General features: G+C 41.3%; 1 protein-coding gene across 1 annotated transcript in view; it reads right to left on the bottom strand.

Annotated features, from left to right (window-relative positions):
- Nucleotides 1-697: 697 nt before the first annotated feature.
- The window catches only part of LOC105493102 (abhydrolase domain containing 17C, depalmitoylase), a 61,443-nt gene continuing 40,419 nt past the window's right edge, over nucleotides 698-21,721 (bottom strand). Inside the window, exons 2-3 of the mRNA XM_011760537.3 lie at nucleotides 6,635-6,814; nucleotides 698-2,168 (exon numbers count right to left, since the gene is read on the bottom strand). Coding sequence (XP_011758839.1) covers nucleotides 1,949-2,168; nucleotides 6,635-6,814 — 400 coding nt within the window. The 3' untranslated portion in view covers nucleotides 698-1,948. The remainder of the gene's footprint in view (nucleotides 2,169-6,634; nucleotides 6,815-21,721) is intronic.

The raw sequence follows: 21,721 nt of genomic DNA on the forward strand, positions 1-21,721 counted from the left end.
ATAGCAGCAGAAATCAGGTCTTTGGCAACCCTGGCCCGCTGCTCTCTGGCCCCAAAGGCAGGTCATTGCTTGTGCTTTTTTCCCCACCTAGGTCTCCCAGACTTCTGGGACAGGCATCACCACCGGAGATACGCTGATGCCCCCTTGGGTAAGCCAGCCCCACCCACCTGATTCAAGATCAGGAAGTAGCCTGCATATGCATGTGTGCACACATTCACATGTGCACACTCCAATGTCCTCACACCTTCCTGACCACCACTTCCTCCTAATGGACCCTCAAGAGAGTGTGTTCCAAGAGTTGGAAACTAGCATCCCTCAGTTGCTCTTTTCCACTCAGGTGCTCAAACCGCTGAAAACTATGGAATACACCCGTTTCAGGCTTCCCAACAAAAGAGGCACTGTCCTTCCTCTGAGCCAGGTCACAATGAGGTGACCTTCATCAGTTTTGTTTCATAGCCAGAATCCACTGCATCCTCTAGTTAGATATCATCTGCACTTTACTGCTATATGCTTTATATCTTGGCTTCTTCCAAAAGTAATCTAAGGCCTTTTATAGAACAAAACCATATACCTCGAGAAAGGTGGTGCAGTTTGAAAGCCCCAAGGGTTTCTTCTTCTATTAGGACAAAAAGTTGTTTTCTTATTCACTATTTTCTTTGATGGAGAGATGAAGAAAAAAACTGCACAAGCCCACACATTCTGATCCATGCATCCTTTATTCCATTACCAACCACTGTGCTGCATCCAAGCAACAGTACACAAACTGGCAATCAACCGCAGTCCAGTTGTACAACGATCTGAGGCTTACAGTACATTTAAGGCTTTTAAATTTGGAAAAAAAATTAAAACCAAAGAACCCCCAAATCCAAACCCCTAACCAATACAAGTAGTATAGCAATGTTAAGCATCTTCTATTTCTGATGCTTATTTGGCGCAACTCCAGTGTCAAAACCCAAATAATTCCTAAACTAAAAAGATTAGTTTAGTGAAATTTTAATTACATAAATTCTTCAAAGCATAAACTTGGAATTTTTGTCTTGGAAATGTTATAAAATTTTTAATAGCAAAACATAGGAATAAAAACATATTAACAAAATGTATTCAATCATTTACATTACAAACAAGGAATTTGCAGTTCATTGTTGTAGCCTGACAAAAGAAATCATATCTACCATTAAGAATCTATGCACAATGTGATTGCAAATATGTACAGTACTTTAAAAAAGCCTACAAGGAGGACTTTACAGAAGGAAAGTCGGCTAGGCTCTTTGTTAAACCAACCGGACAATCAAAATATTAAAACTCTGTTGGCTAGTAATAAATTTACACTTAAAAAAACCCCTAGTTTCTTTTTGTTTAAGAATAATCCAGTTATATTTATATGGTTACAATTGATGAAGCTGTACATGATAGTTCCAGTGAATTACCCTTCAGTTCATTTGTCCAGGGAAAGATCAGCATGTTAACAAAAAATAATAAAGGAATTTTCACCACACTAGCTTTCCAGTTACACTATCACAGCTTCACAAATGGATTGAACCCATGGATCCAGTGGCAGAAAGAGAGCTGCATGTCAAATACTGAGAACATTGGTGGAGACAGGGGCGAGTTCTGCATGAATGTCAGAAACGATGGGGAAGGTTGAGAAACAGATGCGAGGCTACTTTATACAGCACTAGAAAATTGTCCTTACATTCAGCTCTCATTCCCATTCCTGCAAGGTAATGAAGCTGGGAATCGCGACTGTTCAGTTTAACGTGTTGTGTGAATTAGCAGAACAACCTCTAGATACAAAAGACTGAGATTTCATCAGCTCTTTGATTAGAACACCCTAAAGGTTGGGCACTTCTTCATGGTTATCAAGCCTTTACAGCTACCCAGTTAAAGCATGTGCAAAACAGAGGACTCTTCTGTTCACAGTAAATGAGGTAAGATCAAGTTGTTGTCTTCAGGAATTAGGAAGTTCGTGAGATATGAACTGTTTTAGTCTTTCTAGGTATTGTGCATAAAGCTCTATGTCATTATGCCCAGCTCCTTCAACCCAGAGGGGCTCCACGGCTCGGGGACAGCGCTCGTACATCGCTAGGCCATGGGAGAAATCGATAACTTCATCCTCTGTACCATGAATGACCAACACAGGAGAGGTGACTTTAGATATCTTGTCAATGCTGCAAAACGGAAATGGGGGAGGCAGAAAAAGGACTCTATTAGTTATGCTCACAGATAATACACATCACATTTAATGATAAATCAATAAATCTCCACAGGCAGGGAAATAACACCGTGGGTTTTTTTTTTTTTTTAAATTAAGAACTTTATCTTTTAAAGCAATTTTAGGTTCACAGCAAAACTGAGGAAGGTACAGAGATTTCCCAGATACCTCCTTGTCCCCACACATGCACAGCCTCCCCCATTATCAATATCCCCTACCACAGCAGTACATTCGATGAACCTACATTAACATATCATAACAGTTTGGCTTTTTCTTGCTTTATTTTTTTTCTGGTAATTTATTTTTTTTTCTTAAATCAACTTTGCATTTTAGAGTAATTTTGAACTTGCAGGAAAGGTGTAAAGATAATACAGTGTATATAAAAATCAGCCAGGCCATGGTGGTGCATGCCTGCAATCTCAGCAACTCAGAGGACTGAGGTAGGAGGATTGCTTGAACTGGGAGCAGGAGGTTGCAGTGAGCTGAGATGGCGCCACTTCACTCCAGCCTGGGCAACAGAGTGAGACTCTGTCTCAAAAAAGAAAGAAAAGAAAAGAAAAAGATAATACAGTCCCCCTACATACTCATAACCCATTTCCTATAAGGTTAAACATTGTACATTACTGTGATACATCTGTCAAAACTAAAACACCCACGTTGGTGCACTACTATGAACTAAACTCCAGACTTTATTTGGATTTCACTAGTTTTTCCACTAATGTCCTTTTTCTGTTCCAGGATCCAAACAAGAATACCACACTGCATTTGGCTGTTGCATTTGTTAAAGTATTTTATTAAAGACAGAACTCTTCAGAGCATCAGACTAGCAAACCAGTAACTACTATTTTTTACATATTAATGTTTATATTATTTTTAGGTATTTTTTATATTTATATATTATCTTATATATTATTTTTCAAGAGAATTTTAAAAAGGGCCAGAACTTAACATATCAAATGAATGTCTCTTTGGAAAGCTGGACACTTAATCTGCTGCCACTCAAGTCTTCAGAATTCTTTTTTGAGAGCTACCATCAGATTTGACTCAAAGATACACACCCCATTTCATAAAAGCAAGCGCCTCATTTTAAAAAATAAAAACTGTACTATTTAGCTTGAAAACTTAATGTAATGCCTAGATTTTATTCCAAATGACTTCTCTATAAAAATCAAATCTACTCTCAAAGGATGAATATTTGAGGATCTTTAAAATAATATGCTTTAGGCTCTGAAAGCACATCCCAAAGAGGAATCCAAAAAACTTCAAGCATTGGTTGAGCTGGGTGTGTAGGAGACTTCTCTGATGGGGATAACAGTCATTTCATCCACAAAGAAACCAAGAGAAATGGCTCTCTCTCCATTCTGTCCTGCCAAAGGGTCTCTTGTAGTTTACTTCTCTTTCCATATTTGATCCTAGTCGAAGTTACAAAAGGATACCAATTTGTACTATTTGTGGGAATCTTTTTGTTAAACAGTAACAGCTAACATTTTTTAAACATTTACCATAGCCAGGTGCTTTGCACTTAACACACAAAATCTCATTTAATATTCAATGAAACAGAGTGAGAAAGGAATGACCACCTCTGTTTTAATCAAGGAGGAAACTGAAGCTCAGAGAGACTATTAAATAACAGGAATGAGGTCGTGGAGATAATAAAGAGCTCTAACATCAATTACATATTCCAAAGATCTACAAACAACTGTCATCTAGCCTTTATTAAAAACTCAGGGAGCCGTGGACCACTTCAAGACATCCCAGAAAGACTGCAAAACCTCATCAGCCATGTAATTTGCAAAGATCAGAGCCACTGTGGCAGTATTCAATTATGCACATTAGAAATCTTATTTGGAAACCTGTTTTCCCCCTATATTTAATTTTAAAGTGACTTCCTTTAACAGAGTTCAATTATACTCAATTAAAAAGATATTTACTCAACAGTTACAATGGGCCTGGGACTATGCTCCACACTGCACAGTTTAAGAGACTCTCCACTGCCTCGAGGGTATATTTAAAGTTGAATGCCATCATCTCATCCCAAGTGTAAAGGAGGTTAAAAAAAAATAAACTATAAATGAAATAATAATCTGGATTCCTTTTCCTTTTTTTAAATTTGTTTTAATATGAAAGGAAATATGAAAGTATCCTCCTTTAAGGAGAGGGACACATGATTCTGCCATTTGGCAGCAATGGACATATTAAGAAAATGCTTACCAAATTCAAATTCAATTCATGATGAAAGTCAATGCAACCATTAATGGTTTGAAATCTATCATATTAATAATTTACGGCATTACCTATGAGGATTTGTCTCCTTTGTTGTCTCCAATCACTAGCCTTTTAAAAAAATTTTTTAAGAGACAGGGTCTTGCTCTGTTGCCCAAGCTGGAGTGCAGTAATGTAATCCTAGCTCAATGCCACCTCAAAGTCCTGGGCTCAAGGAATCTTCCCACCCCAGCCTCCCGAGGAGCTGGGACTATAGATGTGCACCACTATGGCTGGCTAACTTTTTAATTTTTTCTGTAGTGACAGGGTCTTGTGGTGTTTCCCAGGTTGGTCTTGTACTTCGGGCCTCAAGTGACACTCTGGCCTTGGCCTCAAAAAGTGCTGGCAGTACAGGTGTAAGCCACTGTGCCCGTCCTCCAATTACTGACCTTAATTCAATAAATTACTTAACCTCTCATTTCCTCATCTGTAAAATGAGCACAGTAATTGGACAAACATCTTTATTTATTTATTTTTTTTTGGAGACAGAGTCTTGCTCTGTCACCTAGGTTGGAGTGAAGTGGCATGATCTGGGCTCTCTGCAACCTCTGCCTCCTGGGTTCAAGCGATTCTCATGCCTCAGCCTCCCCAGTAGCTGGGATTACAGGCATACAACACCAAGCTTGTCTTACTTTTTTTTTTTTTTTTTTTTTTTTTTTTTTAGTAGAGATGGGGTTTTGCCATGCTACCCAGGCTGGTTTCGAACTCCTGAATTCAGGCAATCCGCCCTCCTTGGCCTCCCAAAGTGCCGGGATTACAAGCGTGAGCAACCGTGCCCGGCTGACAAACTTCTTAAGACTCTTATAAAGATGAAGGGGGACCATGAACATGAAATGCATAGCCCAATACCTGCCATACCAAATAAACTCAGATAAGATTAGTTGCTAATTTGTTATTAATCATTTGCAATTTGTTGGCATGGCTGTATTTTAAGGTACATGCCCATTTAAGAGCCAGGGGGAAAAAAAAAACAAAAAACACCTATTAGTTTTGTTGCCAGGGTAACTCCCGGCACTGCTTCCCACAAACATGCTAAGTATCTGTCTTTCAGCAAACTGGCCTCTCATTACCAATTCAGCACAACTAAGGCCACATTTGAGAGGCACATTAGCCCTACTTAGCATTCCCAGCCATGCTACTAGAAATTTGCAGTGCAACTTTCTCATGAAGCTGAATCTCATTGAATCCTGGTACAAACTGCACAAAACTGAAGTTCACCCAAGGTGTTAACAGAAGGTTCCTTTCTGTGAACGGAGCCAGTCTGTATAATAGATGTTTATGTAACCAAATGATGATCTTTTATTTTTTTTTCCAGTAATAGCAGGATGAAAGCAATTAATAGGTCAATCAAAAACCCTAAAACTGTGTTTTCTTTCTGCTGGGGTTTTTCTATAAAATGGCAACATGAGCTGGGCCAGTCCTGGGGTAACTATCCTAGGCCGCTTTAGCAAGGACTGTGGGAAAAGCTTAAGGGGCAAAATATTTTGTATTAAAAATACTTTCCTCATGCAGGCAACTCTGCAGGGGTGAGATCTTCTGGTCAAAGTGGTAGGGCAGAATAGGGGGTGGCAGGTGAGCTTGTTCATTTATACCATTCCTGTGGCTATTTACCGAAGATCAAAGCCTGCCTTGTCAACTAACTCACTTTGCCTTTATTCGTCTATTTACAAAGATTAACTGAGCATGGTACTTTTCCCCTTACCTGTACTGTCCAACTGAAAAAGTAAGATAAATTTCAAAACTGTGCTTGCTTGAAGGTTTTGAGCATCTACACCACTAGCTACCCCATCACACATATCGTATACAGCTCATAATTCAACAAGAGGTCTCTGAATGAATGAGTGCTGAACTGTAAGATCCTTTAGGATGTATGGATGCTGTTAAAAATCCTGCATATCAGAGCTGAATCAATTAACCCTAGGTGTCAGTATACTCAAGGTCCTTATATATCATGTGGGAGATTTTCACTAGTGAGTCAGGCCCGGGAGGATAAAATCTCTGGATAGTGTGTGTCATATTTGCTTCCACATGCCCTGTGGCACCCAGCACAGGGTCTGACGTATGGCTCCATTCAATAAATATTTACACAGCTAATGGGAGCATCAGATGTGAACAGGGCCACTGACTGACTTACCACTTGTTGGACAAGCATGAACTTACCTGGGGAAAGCATCAAAGCAGTATGTTTTTCTGGTATCCGGAAAAGCCACACGCAAACCAGACATCAGAGGGGAATGGAGAATTACCGCTGCGCATTCATACCTCGAGGCCAAGTCTACCGTGGGGACAGTCCCAATGCTCTGACCATAGAGGATAATGTTCTCGGGACTCACGCCATACCTGGAGAAATCAGAGGTTGTATGCCATTAACTAAGGTATGAAGAAAGACAGAAAGAGACAGAGAAATCGTATCTTAAACCCATAAAATTCCCACATTCACCAGCTTAAAACCGTATCATCTAACTTGTACACTTTAATTTAAGATGGATGTGAGCTTGACAAAAACAAATGTTAGGGGCCTGTTTTGGTACTAAGTGACTATGATTCTGTCTTCCACAACATTAGCAAAAAACAATAAACATGATATTATATTTCTGGCTAATTAAATATATGCTTTATAAACTTCATTTCAGTAGCTACAGAGATGGTCATCTGATTTCCTATTATTCTCCCTTTATATTTTATTTGCTAATCATAAACATACTTCTGAAGTAAAAACAAAAGCAGTTTTGGCAAATTGCAATTTTAAAAACTCGAAGCAAAGTTTTCATGATACAAAATATATTAACGCTTATCAGAAAAAGGTTTACTGGGAGACAATTAATTTGAAGATAATTGTATTTTCTTTAGTCTCTCTCAGGGTTAAACCCTTCCAAGTCTTTCAATCCATCAGTGGGTTCCGATCCACTCTCTTCAAATTGTTAACTAAGTAAAGGGTTGTGTGGAATACAGGCTTCATTTCCCAGCCTCCCTTGCAGCCTGGTGTGTACAGAGACCTAAGTTCCAGCCAACTGCATGTCAGCAGAAGTGACATGAGCAACCCCCAGGTCATGCTTTAAAGCAAATGGTGTGCTTTTGCCATCCCTTCCGCCTTCCTGGTGATGGCAAGTAGATCACAGTGAGCCACCTCAGCCCATGCAGAAAGATGCGGCACCCTAGATATGGTGGCGGAATAAAATAGAAGGAACCCGGGAAAATACATGCTCTCTTATTATCCTACAAAGGATATCCAGAATATCTAAAGAATGCTTAGAAATGAAAAAGAAAAAGACAGGCGAAAGAAATGAAGATGAATGCCTAATACACACACAGAAAGATGTGAAATAATTTCACTAGAACATGAAGATGCAAATTAAATCCATGAGTTATTATTTTATACCCAAACGATAGGCAAAAATGAAGAAGCCAGACAATGTTGAAAGATGGCAAGGACATAGAAAAGTAGAATGCCGTTACTTTGTAAATTAGTACAAGCACTTGGGAAAACAATTCAACATTATCTGGAAAAGTTGAAGCCAGTGAGCCAACAATTCTCCTTTTCGGAATAAATATGTATTGTAGCTTACAGGACAATATGAAATGCTTTCTGATAACAACCTTCAGTGAAAAGAACTATCAATCCACAGCTGATGGAAATGGCAGGATTTCAGCCCAACTTCCTCCCCTCCAAGCTCCACGAAACTCCATGGAAAAATGGAGGCCCTAAAGAAAGAATTCAGGGCATTGGAATGTGCTTTATGCACAGCACCACACCTGGGCCATGCCATGAAGACAGGAATTAAACACATGGAGGTGAGAAGGACTTTCTATGGGAGATGTGCAACACATACCCAATGCAGCAGCAGGAAAGCAATGGGCTGGTCGGCAGGGGATGTGCTAGGATAGCGTGAATCGGAAACTAAAGGGTTATGGGTTGTCCTGGAGATGAGGGCCACTGGAGTGTCCAAGGGCGAGGTGACAATGGCAGGCAGGAGATGACAGCATGAAAAGGAAGCTGGGAGATCCGGCAGGGGACTATTAAGAATCATGCAGAAGACAGGAAATAAAAGATTGTAACAAAAACAGCATCCATCCTCCATTTCTAAAGTGAAATGTCTGTGTGGTCCTGCAACTTGACACCATCCAATAAAACGGTGTCTATGGAAGAGGCTTCCAGATGCGGGTTTTGCCTGGCATTCTTGCCTGGGGTTTCCTTCCCGTTGGCGTAACAGGTTATTAAAAAATGGTCAGCACGGGCAGTTTTGGTGGGGAGGTTTGAGGAAACAACTGACAGAGCAGCATCCTGTGCCCAAATCTACATCAGCGACCACGGATTTACAAACACAGAGCACCCTCTCTAAGGACTAAATGGGGGGTCAGAAAGGAACACTGTTCTCACGTCTCAATGCTGAAGGTAAGCCATCCCAGGGATCTCCCCAGCAGCAACTGCCACCAAGATCCTTCTTTCATGGACTGGGAGAGCTGTTTCAGCAGGAGTTTTTCATCTAAAGTCCAGGGAGTCTTTGGGGAGAGCATAAATAACATCAGGGGTTTCCTCCTCCCTCCACAATTTTCACCAGATTTTCAAAGTGGTCTATGACCCCAAAAAGCGTATGGACCATGAGATACTGCATTGCAGGGAGTCTGCAGGCACATGGAGAGGAGAGCCTCCAATTTCCACGTTTGGGGATGAGTTCTTTCCACAATGACCACTCTTGTGGACAGGCCATTCATTTTGCTATCAATTGTTTTTAAAAATCATAAATCAAAGAAAATATAAGAGGAGAGAAGTGAAAACTGAAGGTAGTTAATGAATGATGCACAGAAGACTAAGAGATTATCAATACTGAATATCAAAAATAAAATAAAAGACTTCCAGGTAAAAATGGCAACCAGACTAGCCCTTGTACTTCTTTGATAAAATCTGGTCTGAGAGGATTATATAGGATAACATTATCACAGTTATGAGGAAATGTTAATTTTACTTCTTATGACGAGTCCAACATATGTTTTCAAAATCCTGTCTTCTATATAACACGCCATGGGACTTTACAAGCTCAGAGGTTGCACTGAATAAAGGAAGGAACAAGCACAGACCCAAGAGACATAGCCCAGGAGATGAGGCAGAGGGAAGCACCCTGGCCATCACGCAGGCAGCTCTTTCTCCTGTCAATGTCCTGGACCAGCCATCCTCAAGAGATCACGGCCTTCTGTAAATGCCTTCTGGAGAAGCCAGAGCTATTGTGCTTGAGGACTCTCAGTTCCTAGCCTTCGGGTCTCAGCACTAGGACACACCCAGTACCAGTCTCTACAAAGTCCACCTTTGATTCCAATAGACTCACATCCTTCGTGACAACCAACTCAAAGTTTCACTGAAAAATGTCACCAGCTAAAACACAAAAAGCACTAGTCATAAAGAAAAAAAAAAAAAGAAAGTATTACATTAAAATCAAGAACTTCTGGTCATCAGAAGACACCATAAGGAAGTAAAAGGGCAAGCCACCAAGTGGGAAAAGATACTTGCCACAGAGTCTAGATCTAGCATATATAAATAACTACTACAAATCAATAAGACAACTGACTAAACAAGAAAAACAGAATTTTACAAAATGAGAAAAAAAAGAGGGGAGGGAAAGACAGAGAAAGAGAAAAAAAGAGAAGAGTTATTCAACTTCATTAGTAAAAAGGAAAATGCAAATTAAAATAATCATGTGATACTCTACACATTTATCAGACTGACAAAAATTCAAAAGCCTAACAATATTAAGTGTTGGCAAGGATGGGTGCAAGAATGCTCATTCACTGTTGGGGTTTATGTTGATAGAATCAGTTTAGAAAAAGTCTGGCAATATGAAGTGACATGATTTTATTAGCACATACCCAGGGACCTAGCAATTCTACTCCAAGATAAATTCAGCACACAAATAAATGCTTACATATACCAGAAATATATACTAGACTTGAATGCATGCCTACACAGTTAGAGACAGCCCTAAGGTATATCAACAGCAGAGTGGATGAAGAAACTGTGGTATAGTTGTGCTGCAGAATATGTACATGGACACTAAAAGATTCATATTTTTATTTCAATAGTTTTGGGGGTACAACCAGTTTCTGGTTACGTGGATAAGTTCTTTAGTGGTGATTTCTGAGATTTTGGTGCGCCTGTCACCACCAGTGAATCTTAAAGTCATGCTGTTAAGGCTGGGTGCGATGGCTCACACCTGTAATCTCAGCACTTTGGAAGGCCAAGGTGGGAAGACCACTTGAGACCAGAAGTTGGAGACTAGCCTGAGCAAAAAAGCAAGACCCCATCTTCACAAAATGAAAAAAAATTAGCTGGGCAAAGTGGCATCACCTGTAGTCCAAACTACTTGGGAGGCTGAGGTGGGAGGATCACTTGAGCCCAGGAGGTCGAGGCTGCAGTGAGCAGTGTTCGTGCCACTGCACTCCAGCCTGGGTGACCCTCTTAAAAAAAAAATGCTGTTAGGGAAAAGAGGCAGATACAGCAAAACACACACTATGTGACACCATTTACAAAAACTTAAACCTACCAAAATTAAACATTATTGTTTAGGGATATTAATTGAGTGGTAAGCCTATAAAGAAAAGCAAAGAAGTGAATCACTAAAGTCAGGATAGTGATTACAGGCAAAAAGGGAAATGGTCATCACTAGAGAGAAGCATGTCCTTCCTGGGGGTTGTAAATGCTGGGGATAGTCTATGTCACACCACAAGTGTTCCTTTTATAAGTCATTAAGCTGGACATCTGTGTTTTATAAACTTCTATGTATGGCAGTTATATTTCATGACAAAAAAATTCTTTAAAAGTTCACCAGATACTTCAGATATGGAGACAGCCCTCACAAAACTGTGACAACTCATGGTAGATTTTGTGCTAAAAATAAACCTCATAAGGCAACATCAGACCATTAAAAATGATGTCTCATAAAGAATTAACATGGGGAAACACTCATGTTAATTTTAACAGAAAGCAATAAAAAGGAGCTTACAAAAACAGGGTCACAATTACATTTCTAAAAAGAAATCTATACATGGAAAAGGGACTTCAAAGCAATACATGAAAATAGTAATAATTGTTTTCTTCAGGTGGTGAGACTGAGTTTTTCTTCTTTCAAGTTTTCATTCCTAATTTCCTTTAGTTATTAGGCAGTGACTTGTTGGGAAAAAAGGGAAGCAGCATCGCTGGTCCTTTCTGTGTGGAGTCAGTAGGCATGCTGCTAACTGCCAGTGTTTTTCAAAGGGCTCAGAAAACAAGAGCGTGTTAGGTCAAACGCTCAGATTTGTTAGTTCTGTGTTAAGGACTTTTGTCACTGCTTTTTCCTGTCTTTACTATACTGTTTGACAACACACGAGGAACCAAGGAGGTGGATAATTCTGTGAAAGTATCAGGACTTTTAGTAGAATGGTAAGAGACCTCTGTTCTAACACCCAGTTTTGGCAGATGAGGACAACTCTTTTTACTGTAGAAGTAGGATTTTTCTTTTCTATCAAAGCATTAGACTAGTGACCTCTACGCCAATCGTTCCAAAATGAGAAGTATCTGAATTACTTGGGAAATTATTATTATTATTATTTATTTACTTTTCATGTAAGCACCCTGGCTCCACACTTACAAATTCTGATCCAGTGGGTATGCGGATTCTTCAAACTTAAACACTGACTGACATTGGGCAAAAAGAGTTGGACTAGAGCCTAAGGCCCCTTTAGTTCTCAGGTTAAATTACATAAAAGACACAGGGGAGGAAAAAGAGACAATGAATTAAGTTTGTGTGAAACATAGGTCAGTTTAACATCACAGTGTTAGAAAAAAGATAGCAGGATCAAGTGAAAAGTATTTTCTCAAAGACATTAACAGTTCCAAAGTCTAAAGCCTTTATTTTAGAATAAAACAGAAGTTAAACCCTACCAGTCTGGAACAAGGCAGTATTTTTGGAGCAGCCAGTAACAATATAGGCAACACAGAAGATGTATTCATGGCCGGGCACGGTGGCTCACGCCTGTAATCCTAGCACTTTGGGAGGCCGAGAAGCATGAACTGCTTGAGCCCAGGAGTTTGAGGCCAGCCTGGGCAACAAAGTGAAACGTTATATCTGCTAAAAATACAAAAAATTAGTTGGGCATGGTGCTGTGCGCCTAGTAGCATCCCTGCTACTACGGAGGCTGAGGTGGGAGGATCACCTGAGCTCATGAAGTTGAGGCTGTAGTGGGCTGAGGTCGCACCACTGTACTCCAGCCTGGGCGATGGCAGTGAGACCTTGTCTCCAAAAAAAACACAACAAAATAAAACAAAAAGATGTATTCATGCAGGAATTTTAGCATTTTAACTTATGATTTGCTATTTTGGGGAGTATCACAATGGGAAAAGGTTAAAAATGATTCCTGTTAGTAAGCATGACCTTTGTGGGAAAAACGCAGGGATGGCAGGAATAGTAGCAGGGCCTATACACAGCGCTTTCTCCCCCTAAGGCTTTTTTTTAGAAGTAAACATTCCTGCTCCCCAGATACAAATACACAGCTGGTAGCCGGTGAGTGTGGATCTCGAGGCCCTGGGGGTACTCCTCCACAGACTACACCAGGCCAGACCATTCTCCTTCCCCTGCCCATTTGCCCCTGCTTCCTGGCATTGTTGAAGACATGTTGGTTCTTCTTAACAAGGGTTAACCTTCCACTTGAGCGCCAGATTCTTACCCCTCCCAAAACTTGAAGAATCTCCTCCCTGACCCCGTAAAATTTCAATCTTTATTCTCTCAATGCCACAGATATATCCAAGTTTCTGAATCTAAGAAAGGACCTGTTTTCATCAGCACTCTGTGCTTGAGGCCACAGCTCCATCTCTTACCTCCATTTCCCCACCACCCCACCCTCCCATGCACTCAACCCTAAGCCCTCTGAAACCTGCCTTCTGCTCCTATGAAGTCTTGCAAATGGCTATCAGAAGTACCAAACCCAAACGCTTTTTCTCACCTCTCATCCAGTTCAACTTCTCCTTGGCAGTTCACATTAACGATGCCTTCCTTCTTAAAACTCATTCCTAAGCTTCTGAGACACTGAGTCACTCTTGGTTCCTCCTCCTGCCCCTGCCACAAATGGGCCTGGCCTACTACTGGCTCATCTTCCCCAAGCTCTAGTCTTACTATCACAATCTTACATTTTCTCTCCTACAATCTCAATTAACCCCAGGACTTCAACTAGCAGTTCTATGCTGGCCTGATGGCTAATTTTATGTATCAACTAGATTGGGATAAGGGATGCCCAGACATCTGGTAAAATATTATTTCTGGGTGTGCCTGTGAGGGTGCTTCTGGAAGAGACTAGTGTTAAATCAGTAGACTGGGTAAAGAAAGCATCATCTGATCCCAGATAGAACAAAAAGGTGGACAATAGGAAAATTATCTCTCTCTTCTTGAGCTGGGATATCGATCTCCTGCCCTTGGACACTGGAGCTTCTGGTTCTAAGATCTTCAGACTTCAGGACATACACTTGTATCCTTCCCCTGCCCACCCTCACTCCCCTGGCAAGATTCCCAGGCCTTTGGCCTCCAAGTGGGAATGCTGCATCATCAGCTCCTCCTGGTCCTCAGGCCTTTGGACTGGGCCTGAATTACATCACTGGCTTTCCTGGGTCTCCAGCTTGCAGATGGGAGATCATGAACTTGGCCTCCATAATCATGTGAGGCAACTCCCATTAAAAATCTCCTCTTATATGTCTATATACAGTAGAGTCCCCCCACCAGATTCATGGTTTTGCTTTTCACAGTTTCTATTACCTACAGTTCAACTGCAGTCTGAAAATATTACATAGAAAATTCCAGAAATAAACAATTCCTAAATCTGAGCAGCATGATGGAATCTCACACTGTCCCACTCCATCAGAACTGGGATGTGAACCCTCCCTTTATCCAGCATACAGAGTCTACACTACCTGCCCATTAGTCACTTAGTAGCTGGCTGGGTTATCAGATGAATTGTCACAGTATTGCAGACTTGTGTTCAAGTAACCCTCATTTTACTTAACGAGGGCTCCAAAGCACAAGAGAAGCGATGCTGGCAATTCATATATACCAAAGAGAAGTTGCAACATGCTTCCTTTAAATGAATAGGAAGTTCTCAACTTAATAAGAAAAAAGACAACTGTTGCCAAAGTTGGTAAGATCTACAGTAAGAACAAATCTTCTACTTGTGAAATTATGAAGAAAAAAAAGTGTGCTAGTTTTGCTGCATGTACAGGGCTAGTTTTGCTCATGTACTTGGACCAGACTTGGAACCTTTCGAGGACAGAAAGATGAATGGAATATGTTTGGTGGTCTTCAGGAGCTGAGTCTAACGGGGGAGCCAAGACATACATATAAAAGGGGAGCACGAGCAGAAGCAAGGTTGTATGTAAGGTGAGTAATTTGGACATGGATGTCATGGCAGATGAAGGGCTCATGTACTATCCTCAGTTTCAGGTATCCACTGGTGGTCTTCATCTTTTTTTTTTTTTTTTTTTAATACACTGTCTTGCTCTGTCGTCCAGCCTGGAGTGCAGTGGCACGATCTTGGCTCACTGCAAGCTCCGCTTCCTGGGTTCACGCCATTCTCCTGCCTCAGCCTCCCGAGTAGCTGGGACTACAGGCACCCACCACCATGCCTGGCTATTTTTTTTTTTTTTTTGTATTTTTATTAGAGGTAGGGTTTCACCATGTTAGCCAGGATGGTCTTGATCTCCTGACCTTGTGATTCGCCCGCCTTGGCCTCCCAAAGTGCTGGGATTACAGGCGTGAGCCACCGCGCCCAGCTCATCTTTTTTTAATGCATTAAAACAACAGCTACTGGGCATCTCTCTTGGACCAGACATGGAACCTTTAGAGTACAGAAAGATGAATGGAATATGTTTGGTGGTCTTCAGGAGCTGAATCTAACTGGGGAGCCAAGACATACATATAAAAGGGGAGCACGAGCAGAAGCAAGGTTATATGTAAGGTGAGTAATTCGGACATGGATGTCATGGCAGATGAAGGAAGAGGATCAAGACCAGGAAGGGTACAAGCTATGTGGGCAACGGCAATGTCTGCCCTTGGTCAACTACTGATCTGTTTCCACGTCCACTAAACGCGTGTTTTCGTCAGATTCTCCCTAGACTTCATGAAATCTGTGGTCCTGACTTAAATGTATAAGTAGATATTTTCTACACACTCTTCTCCAGGGAAAGGTCATTCTCACCAGTGAGACTAAACATATTCACTTTATAACAGAGTCTCAAGGTAGAGTGTCATCATATTTTGACAAGATGAGTCTAGGACTGTACAGCTGGCCCTTGGGTCCCACAGCAGGTTCTGACACTGAAATCTGACTGAAGAGCTCAGACTTATGTAGAAGGACTGGAATTGGGACAAAATGTCTTGATATTAATGATGAGAATGCTGAGGCAGTAGAAGAACCATCATGACCTGTATCCCCTCACATTTCTTCCAGGCCAGAATTCTGATCCGTATGTCTCTGTACCTGAGCACAGTCCATCATCTTCAGCTCTTGGTGTTATAAACCCCAGAATCCTTTGACCTCTTGACCATCCTACTTTGGCCAACTCCAGTCCTGGGAGTTGGCTTAGGTAAGGGGATTTGCCAGAGGGAAAAGGCAGGAAGGCAGACAGTTGATGTGTTCTCCTACTAATGAAACCACAGGCCCATCCAAATGACTACGGCAGCGAGTACAGCTTCTTTACTCTAAGGAACTCAAGATACAGCTCAGAAGGATACCAACATGGCAGCAACAGGCAGTGTCCTGACGAAAAGTGGAAGACCAGCAGGGAGAAGTCACAAAAAAGTAAGTAATGAGGTCAAGTCTACTACAGGTCTGAGCAGGTGGCAAGATTAAAGCCGTTGGACATAGTATCAAGGGCTTAGTTAAGCAATAGAATCAGGAAGTCGGCATGTGTGGAAAGGGTAGGGCAAGAAAACAAAACAAATGAAAACAAACCTAGGCATTGATTGGGCAGCAGGGATTAGGAAGTCAGATGGGGAGCTAGTGCAGCCCCAAGCTCAGAACACACAAAGCATCTGCAGAATAGATGTGTGACACTATTAATAGATGAGTTAGGGAGGAGAACTCAGACAGCAGCCCACCTGTAAATTCAAAGAAATATCCAAATGACACAGAGCAATGGGGGCTGTATTGGCCCACTTTGTGTTGCTATAAAGGAATACCTGAGACTGAGTAATTTATAAAGAACAGAGGTTTATTTGGCTCATGGTTCTGCAGGTTGTACAAGCATGGGATCAGTACTTCCTCCACTTCTGGTGAGGCTTCAGGGAGCTTTTTTCATAGATGGTGAAGCGGGAAGTAGGGTGTCACATGGTGGGGGAGAGAGTAAGAGAGATGTCAGGTTCTTTCTAAGCTCTCATATGAACTAATATAATAGAGAGAGAACTCATTACCATGGGGAGGGCACCAAGCCATTCATGAGGGATCCACCCCCATGACCCAAACAGCTCCCAACAGACCCCGCCTCCAACACTGGGGGTCACATTTCAACATGAGATTTGGAGGGGACAAATATCTAAACCATGTCAGGGGCAAAATCAGGAAGGATTCTGATTTAAAATACATATAAAACAGAAAATTCAACATGTAGGGCAGTAGCTAAGGCATGCTTAATGGAGTTGTTGCCTGTGAACCTGGCAGTCAGGATGAAAGAGAGCTCACAGGTAGGCTGTGAGTTCAGGGACCAAGGGAGGCTTCTCTACCTTTGAAGGGATGAGGTGAAGAACAAAATATTTTCTGCATCAGAGAAAGGTGCTTAATAAACGTCTGCTACTGACTACGCCATGTCATTCTGAAAATGTTCTTCTCTGGTACCCTCGGTACCACATTAGCTAGATGTCCCCTGCTCTTTCTAGGCATGCTTCTGTTTCCTTTAGTCACTACTCTTTCTTCTCCCATACAACAAGTGGGCATCCCTCAAAGCTCAATCCTCATCTCTTTCTGGCATCTTTTATCTTCAAATTGATTTCCTTGTATTAATAGAACTTGTTCAATGCCAGCACCTACCACAGTGGCTGACATATGGTAGTTATATGATAAATATTTGTTAAATGAATAAATGGGTGGCCAGAGTCTTTAAAGTTTGTTCATTTGCCCCCAGTATTTCATCTGAACCCTAGCCTCCCCACCCTTCCTTTCTTTTGATGCTTCTTCCTGAGCACCCCATCACTTCACATGTAACGTCTCCCAAACTTGACTTTTCATATTCGTTCCCCAATCCTTCTGTTTCTATCAGTCACCACACCCTATACCTGACGGGCTTGGGAACTAGGATGAATTTATCACCTTTCCCTCCCCTTCGTCTCTCACACACTTATAGTCACTAAGTCCCACCATTCCTATCTTTGAGATGTTTTACAGACCCATCGTCTCTGACACCACTTCTGTTGCTTTGTGGTGAGCCACAAATGGCAGCATCTTTTGAACAATTAATCAGGGTCTGCCTTCTGTTTGGTGTGTGAACGTGTACAGTTTGCCCAGTGATGAACATCTCCATCCAGGTACCCAGAGTCTGTTACCCAGAGTCTTTCTGGAAACCTTACTTTTGCTGCCTGTACATCCCTCTCCATGGTGCTCAGACTGCCCCAGAGGGACCTTGGCTGCTCAAACTACCCACCTGTTTTGTCCCATCCTGTTGGTTTCTGTATGTCAGCTTACGGTTGAGAAGGAAGCAGGTGTCATGGTTCTTGATTACTGACCTGCTGTCAATACATCGCTCTACCCTGACTCCTGCTAACAGCATACACTCTGACAGCCTACCAGCTTCCATCCCAGCTTCTCCCTTTTTCCCAGGCAGAACCTGGGAATCTCCCAGGCATAATCAATGCCCACACCTGACTTCTCTTCTCTCCCAGACCAGTTTTCCTTCAAATTCTATCTATATAAACTGCCCCACTCATGTCACTCCCCACTCCAATCCATCCTTCCCAACAGATATATCTTCCTTGAAAAAAGAAAAAGACAAAAAAAACAAAAACCCAAAAACTTTTGTTATGTTACTTTGTTCATCAAACTCTTTAGGCAATCACTATGCTTACGATAAAAGTCCATGTCCACAATCTAGTCCCGTCCAACTATTCCAACCCTTTCTTTTCTCTCCAGGCGGCCCTTCTGCTCCTGTGGCTCAGGCTCTTCCCTCACTGGCTCATAAACACCCCGTGCCCAGAATGTCCTCCCTCTTTGTCATCACCTGGACAACTTCGGAGTCCTTCGGGTCCATTCCGGTCCTACCTCGTCCCTTCACATTTCCTGACTCCTCCAGTCTACAGACAGAATTTTCTTTCCTGAGCTATCCACTCAGATGCTTAATGACAGGAAGGTGGATGTGATTAACTGTATCATGGCATGCCCTACACTGCCAATGATGATGTAAGCTCCACAAGGGTAGATAAAACTGTATCTCTCTTTGGGCAAGTTAAGAATTTCCAGGCTCAGGGATCAGCGAGTTTGGAGGCACCGTCGCTTTGAACAGAATGTGATTCTAGCCAAAAGCCATTTTTGAACAAATTAAAATTAAATTTCAGACACAGTCATCATTCCATTGGATATATAATCCATTCAAAGTTTAACATCATCTTGGGGATCTAGACAGGAACAGAATCTCTTGTAGCAAAAACAAAGACCGTAATAATATTTAGTAAGCAAGTAAGCATTAACGTTTTTAAGCATGATATAAGATTTTCTTAAAACAGAGCACAAGAAATTAAATTCTCCCAATTTTTACCAGGGGGAAGCCACAACCCTGAATCATTACTCTTTGTCACGGGCAGTGTGATGTGTACAGTAATCCCCTTTGCAAGTTTTTGCTCTCAGCCTCTCCCAATGTCTACTGTCCTTTTGCAGTCACAGGCTATGCTGAGTACAGGCGGATCAGCACAAATGTAGGTTTCCATTCCCGCTCAGCATATGGTAATGGGACATGCCCCCATGAGCACCCTGAAACTGAGGGCTCGGCAGCCATCTCAGGAGCAAGAGGAAGTACTGAGGCAGGAAGTTCCTGCAATGGAACTTCCTGACAGCGCCAAGGAGATGGTGTCTCATGGGAACGATCACTTACAAGGTTAAAATCTGTTTGTTTTTGTTTTAATGTAAAGCTTGCTTTTCCTTCTACAACCATGAACAAGCCTGGCCTCCCTGAGACGCACTGCATCCTGTTTAAGTTAATGGGCCTTGACTTTGTCCTTTGTCAGGAGCTCTCCCATTTATCTTCAGAGAAGCACACTTGGCACAGTTCCACTGACTTTGAAGTCAACATTTTAAATATTTCAGAGCTAGAATTCCTAGTGGAAATGTCTTAAGACATAGGACGAAGATAAATACACAAGGTAACGTGAATGTTAACTGAAGGATGAGGTCTGAGGATATTGAGAAATCCTAATAACTTTATAAACTTTAAATAAACATTAAAAAATAAAAAGTAAACTTTAGAGAAAAGCCTCAGAATAAAAAGACTGACTATGCAAGGGACGCAGGTGCATAAACAGGACCTGCCAGAAAACACAGTTGGCCATGGGGAATACTTTTGCCCTCAGGCAAACCTTTTCGCCAAAACTTAACAAACGTGCTTTATATATTAATTATGAGGAAGAGGAAGAAAAAAGCATCAATCACCTAAAATATACTTATTTTTCCTTAAAATACACCTTTTTTTGAGGAACTGCCAAAAAGAAATTTGTAGATTTAGAAAATTGTTTAGCATTATACTAAGTAAAATTTCACAAACAGATTTCTATTGGTTGTTCATTCCAATGGTGAAAACAAAGAAAATACATTTTAAAGTATCCGCTGTTTTGGTGCTATTTGAATAAAAATTTAAAGGTTAGTAATGTCTGCTGTATATTTTTTCCTTTTTCCAATTTTTAACTAATTTGATTAAAAGGGACACTTACAAACAGCTCATTATAACCCCTGGAAGTTTCTAAAACCTGGGCACAGTCTAGGTATTCTCAACAGTGGTTATAAAAGAAAACATACCAAATACAGCATTAAAAGCAGGCTCAGTCCCTTCAAATAACACTGGATGTAAGGAGGGTAAACCATGTGCTCTTGGGTTATAGGTCTTTGGGGAAATAATGAAGGAAATAAGATTCAAACCAAGAAATAACACCAAAATCAAGTATAAATGTAGGCAAAATTAATATTGTGGTCAAGTTCATTGAAGTACAGCAAAGAGAATGATCAAAATGGGGACCTGAAAGTCAGAAAAAGCTTCAGGTAGAAGGTGGAGCTTGCAGCCAATGTCAAAGGAGAGGAGATTTAAAAACATAAAGAAAGGCAATAGCAGCAGGGGAGGGAAGAGTCTCCCGAGGAACCAGAGTGTGGAAGGGCTTGGGAATGTACACAAGAGCCGACAAAGTGGAGGTGGGTGGCGAGTGTGGCAACGGGAAGGAGGGCGATCGTTGGGAAAACGTGCTTTGCAGAAGAGAGCTGCTCTCATCCCACATGTATGTAGCAGGTAGAGGGGTGCAGGGAGAGATTCAAAGACAATTCTATAGGTAAATGACGAGAAAACTGGCACAAATTGGGAGGCTGGGAAGGAGATAATAGGTAGAGTTGGATTTTTGTTTGTTTCAGTAGGAAATAAGTTTAGTTTGGGAATATACTGAGTTTCAGGGAACTTTGGAACATGCTAATAAGCATGGCATAAAAAGTCAACCTCTCAGGGTTAATTACAAAGAAAAATCTTCCTGAAACTGTTTGGATATCTATGTTAAGAAAGACCAGTTCCTGAGCTCTCCTCATTCTTTCTCCTGCCACAGTGCAGAGGAAGACAAGTGGCTGGAAGTAGCAGCCTGGGGGATATCTGTCCAGGCAAGGAGACAGGAGCAGAGCTAACAGCAGAGGCTCTGGAAGGCCCAGGTCCCATGCGAGATGATGATAACACAATGCACAGAATAACAAGGGCATTTTAGGAAAACATAACTTACAAAAGGGCTTGGTGTGGTGAAATACCTGCTAATCAATGTAGCCTTTCCTAAACCTAGTCATTCATTTCAATACCTATCAAGATAAGCTTTATCTAATTTTTGTAAAGCAGCATCCACCATTAATGTACAATGCTTCATTCTATCCTAGATGCTTGAAATTCTTTTCAAATAGTGGTTCAGGGAAGGGCCCTTTGTGTCATGTTGAAATCTACCTTCAAAAGAACATAATACTTTATGACATTCAAGACTATTCTCTCCTACCATATACCCTTTCTCTGTGCCAAAGCAAAAATAA

This window comes from Macaca nemestrina, chromosome 7, assembly GCF_043159975.1.
Source record: "Macaca nemestrina isolate mMacNem1 chromosome 7, mMacNem.hap1, whole genome shotgun sequence".
In the NCBI taxonomy this organism is placed as follows: Eukaryota; Metazoa; Chordata; class Mammalia; order Primates; family Cercopithecidae; genus Macaca; species Macaca nemestrina.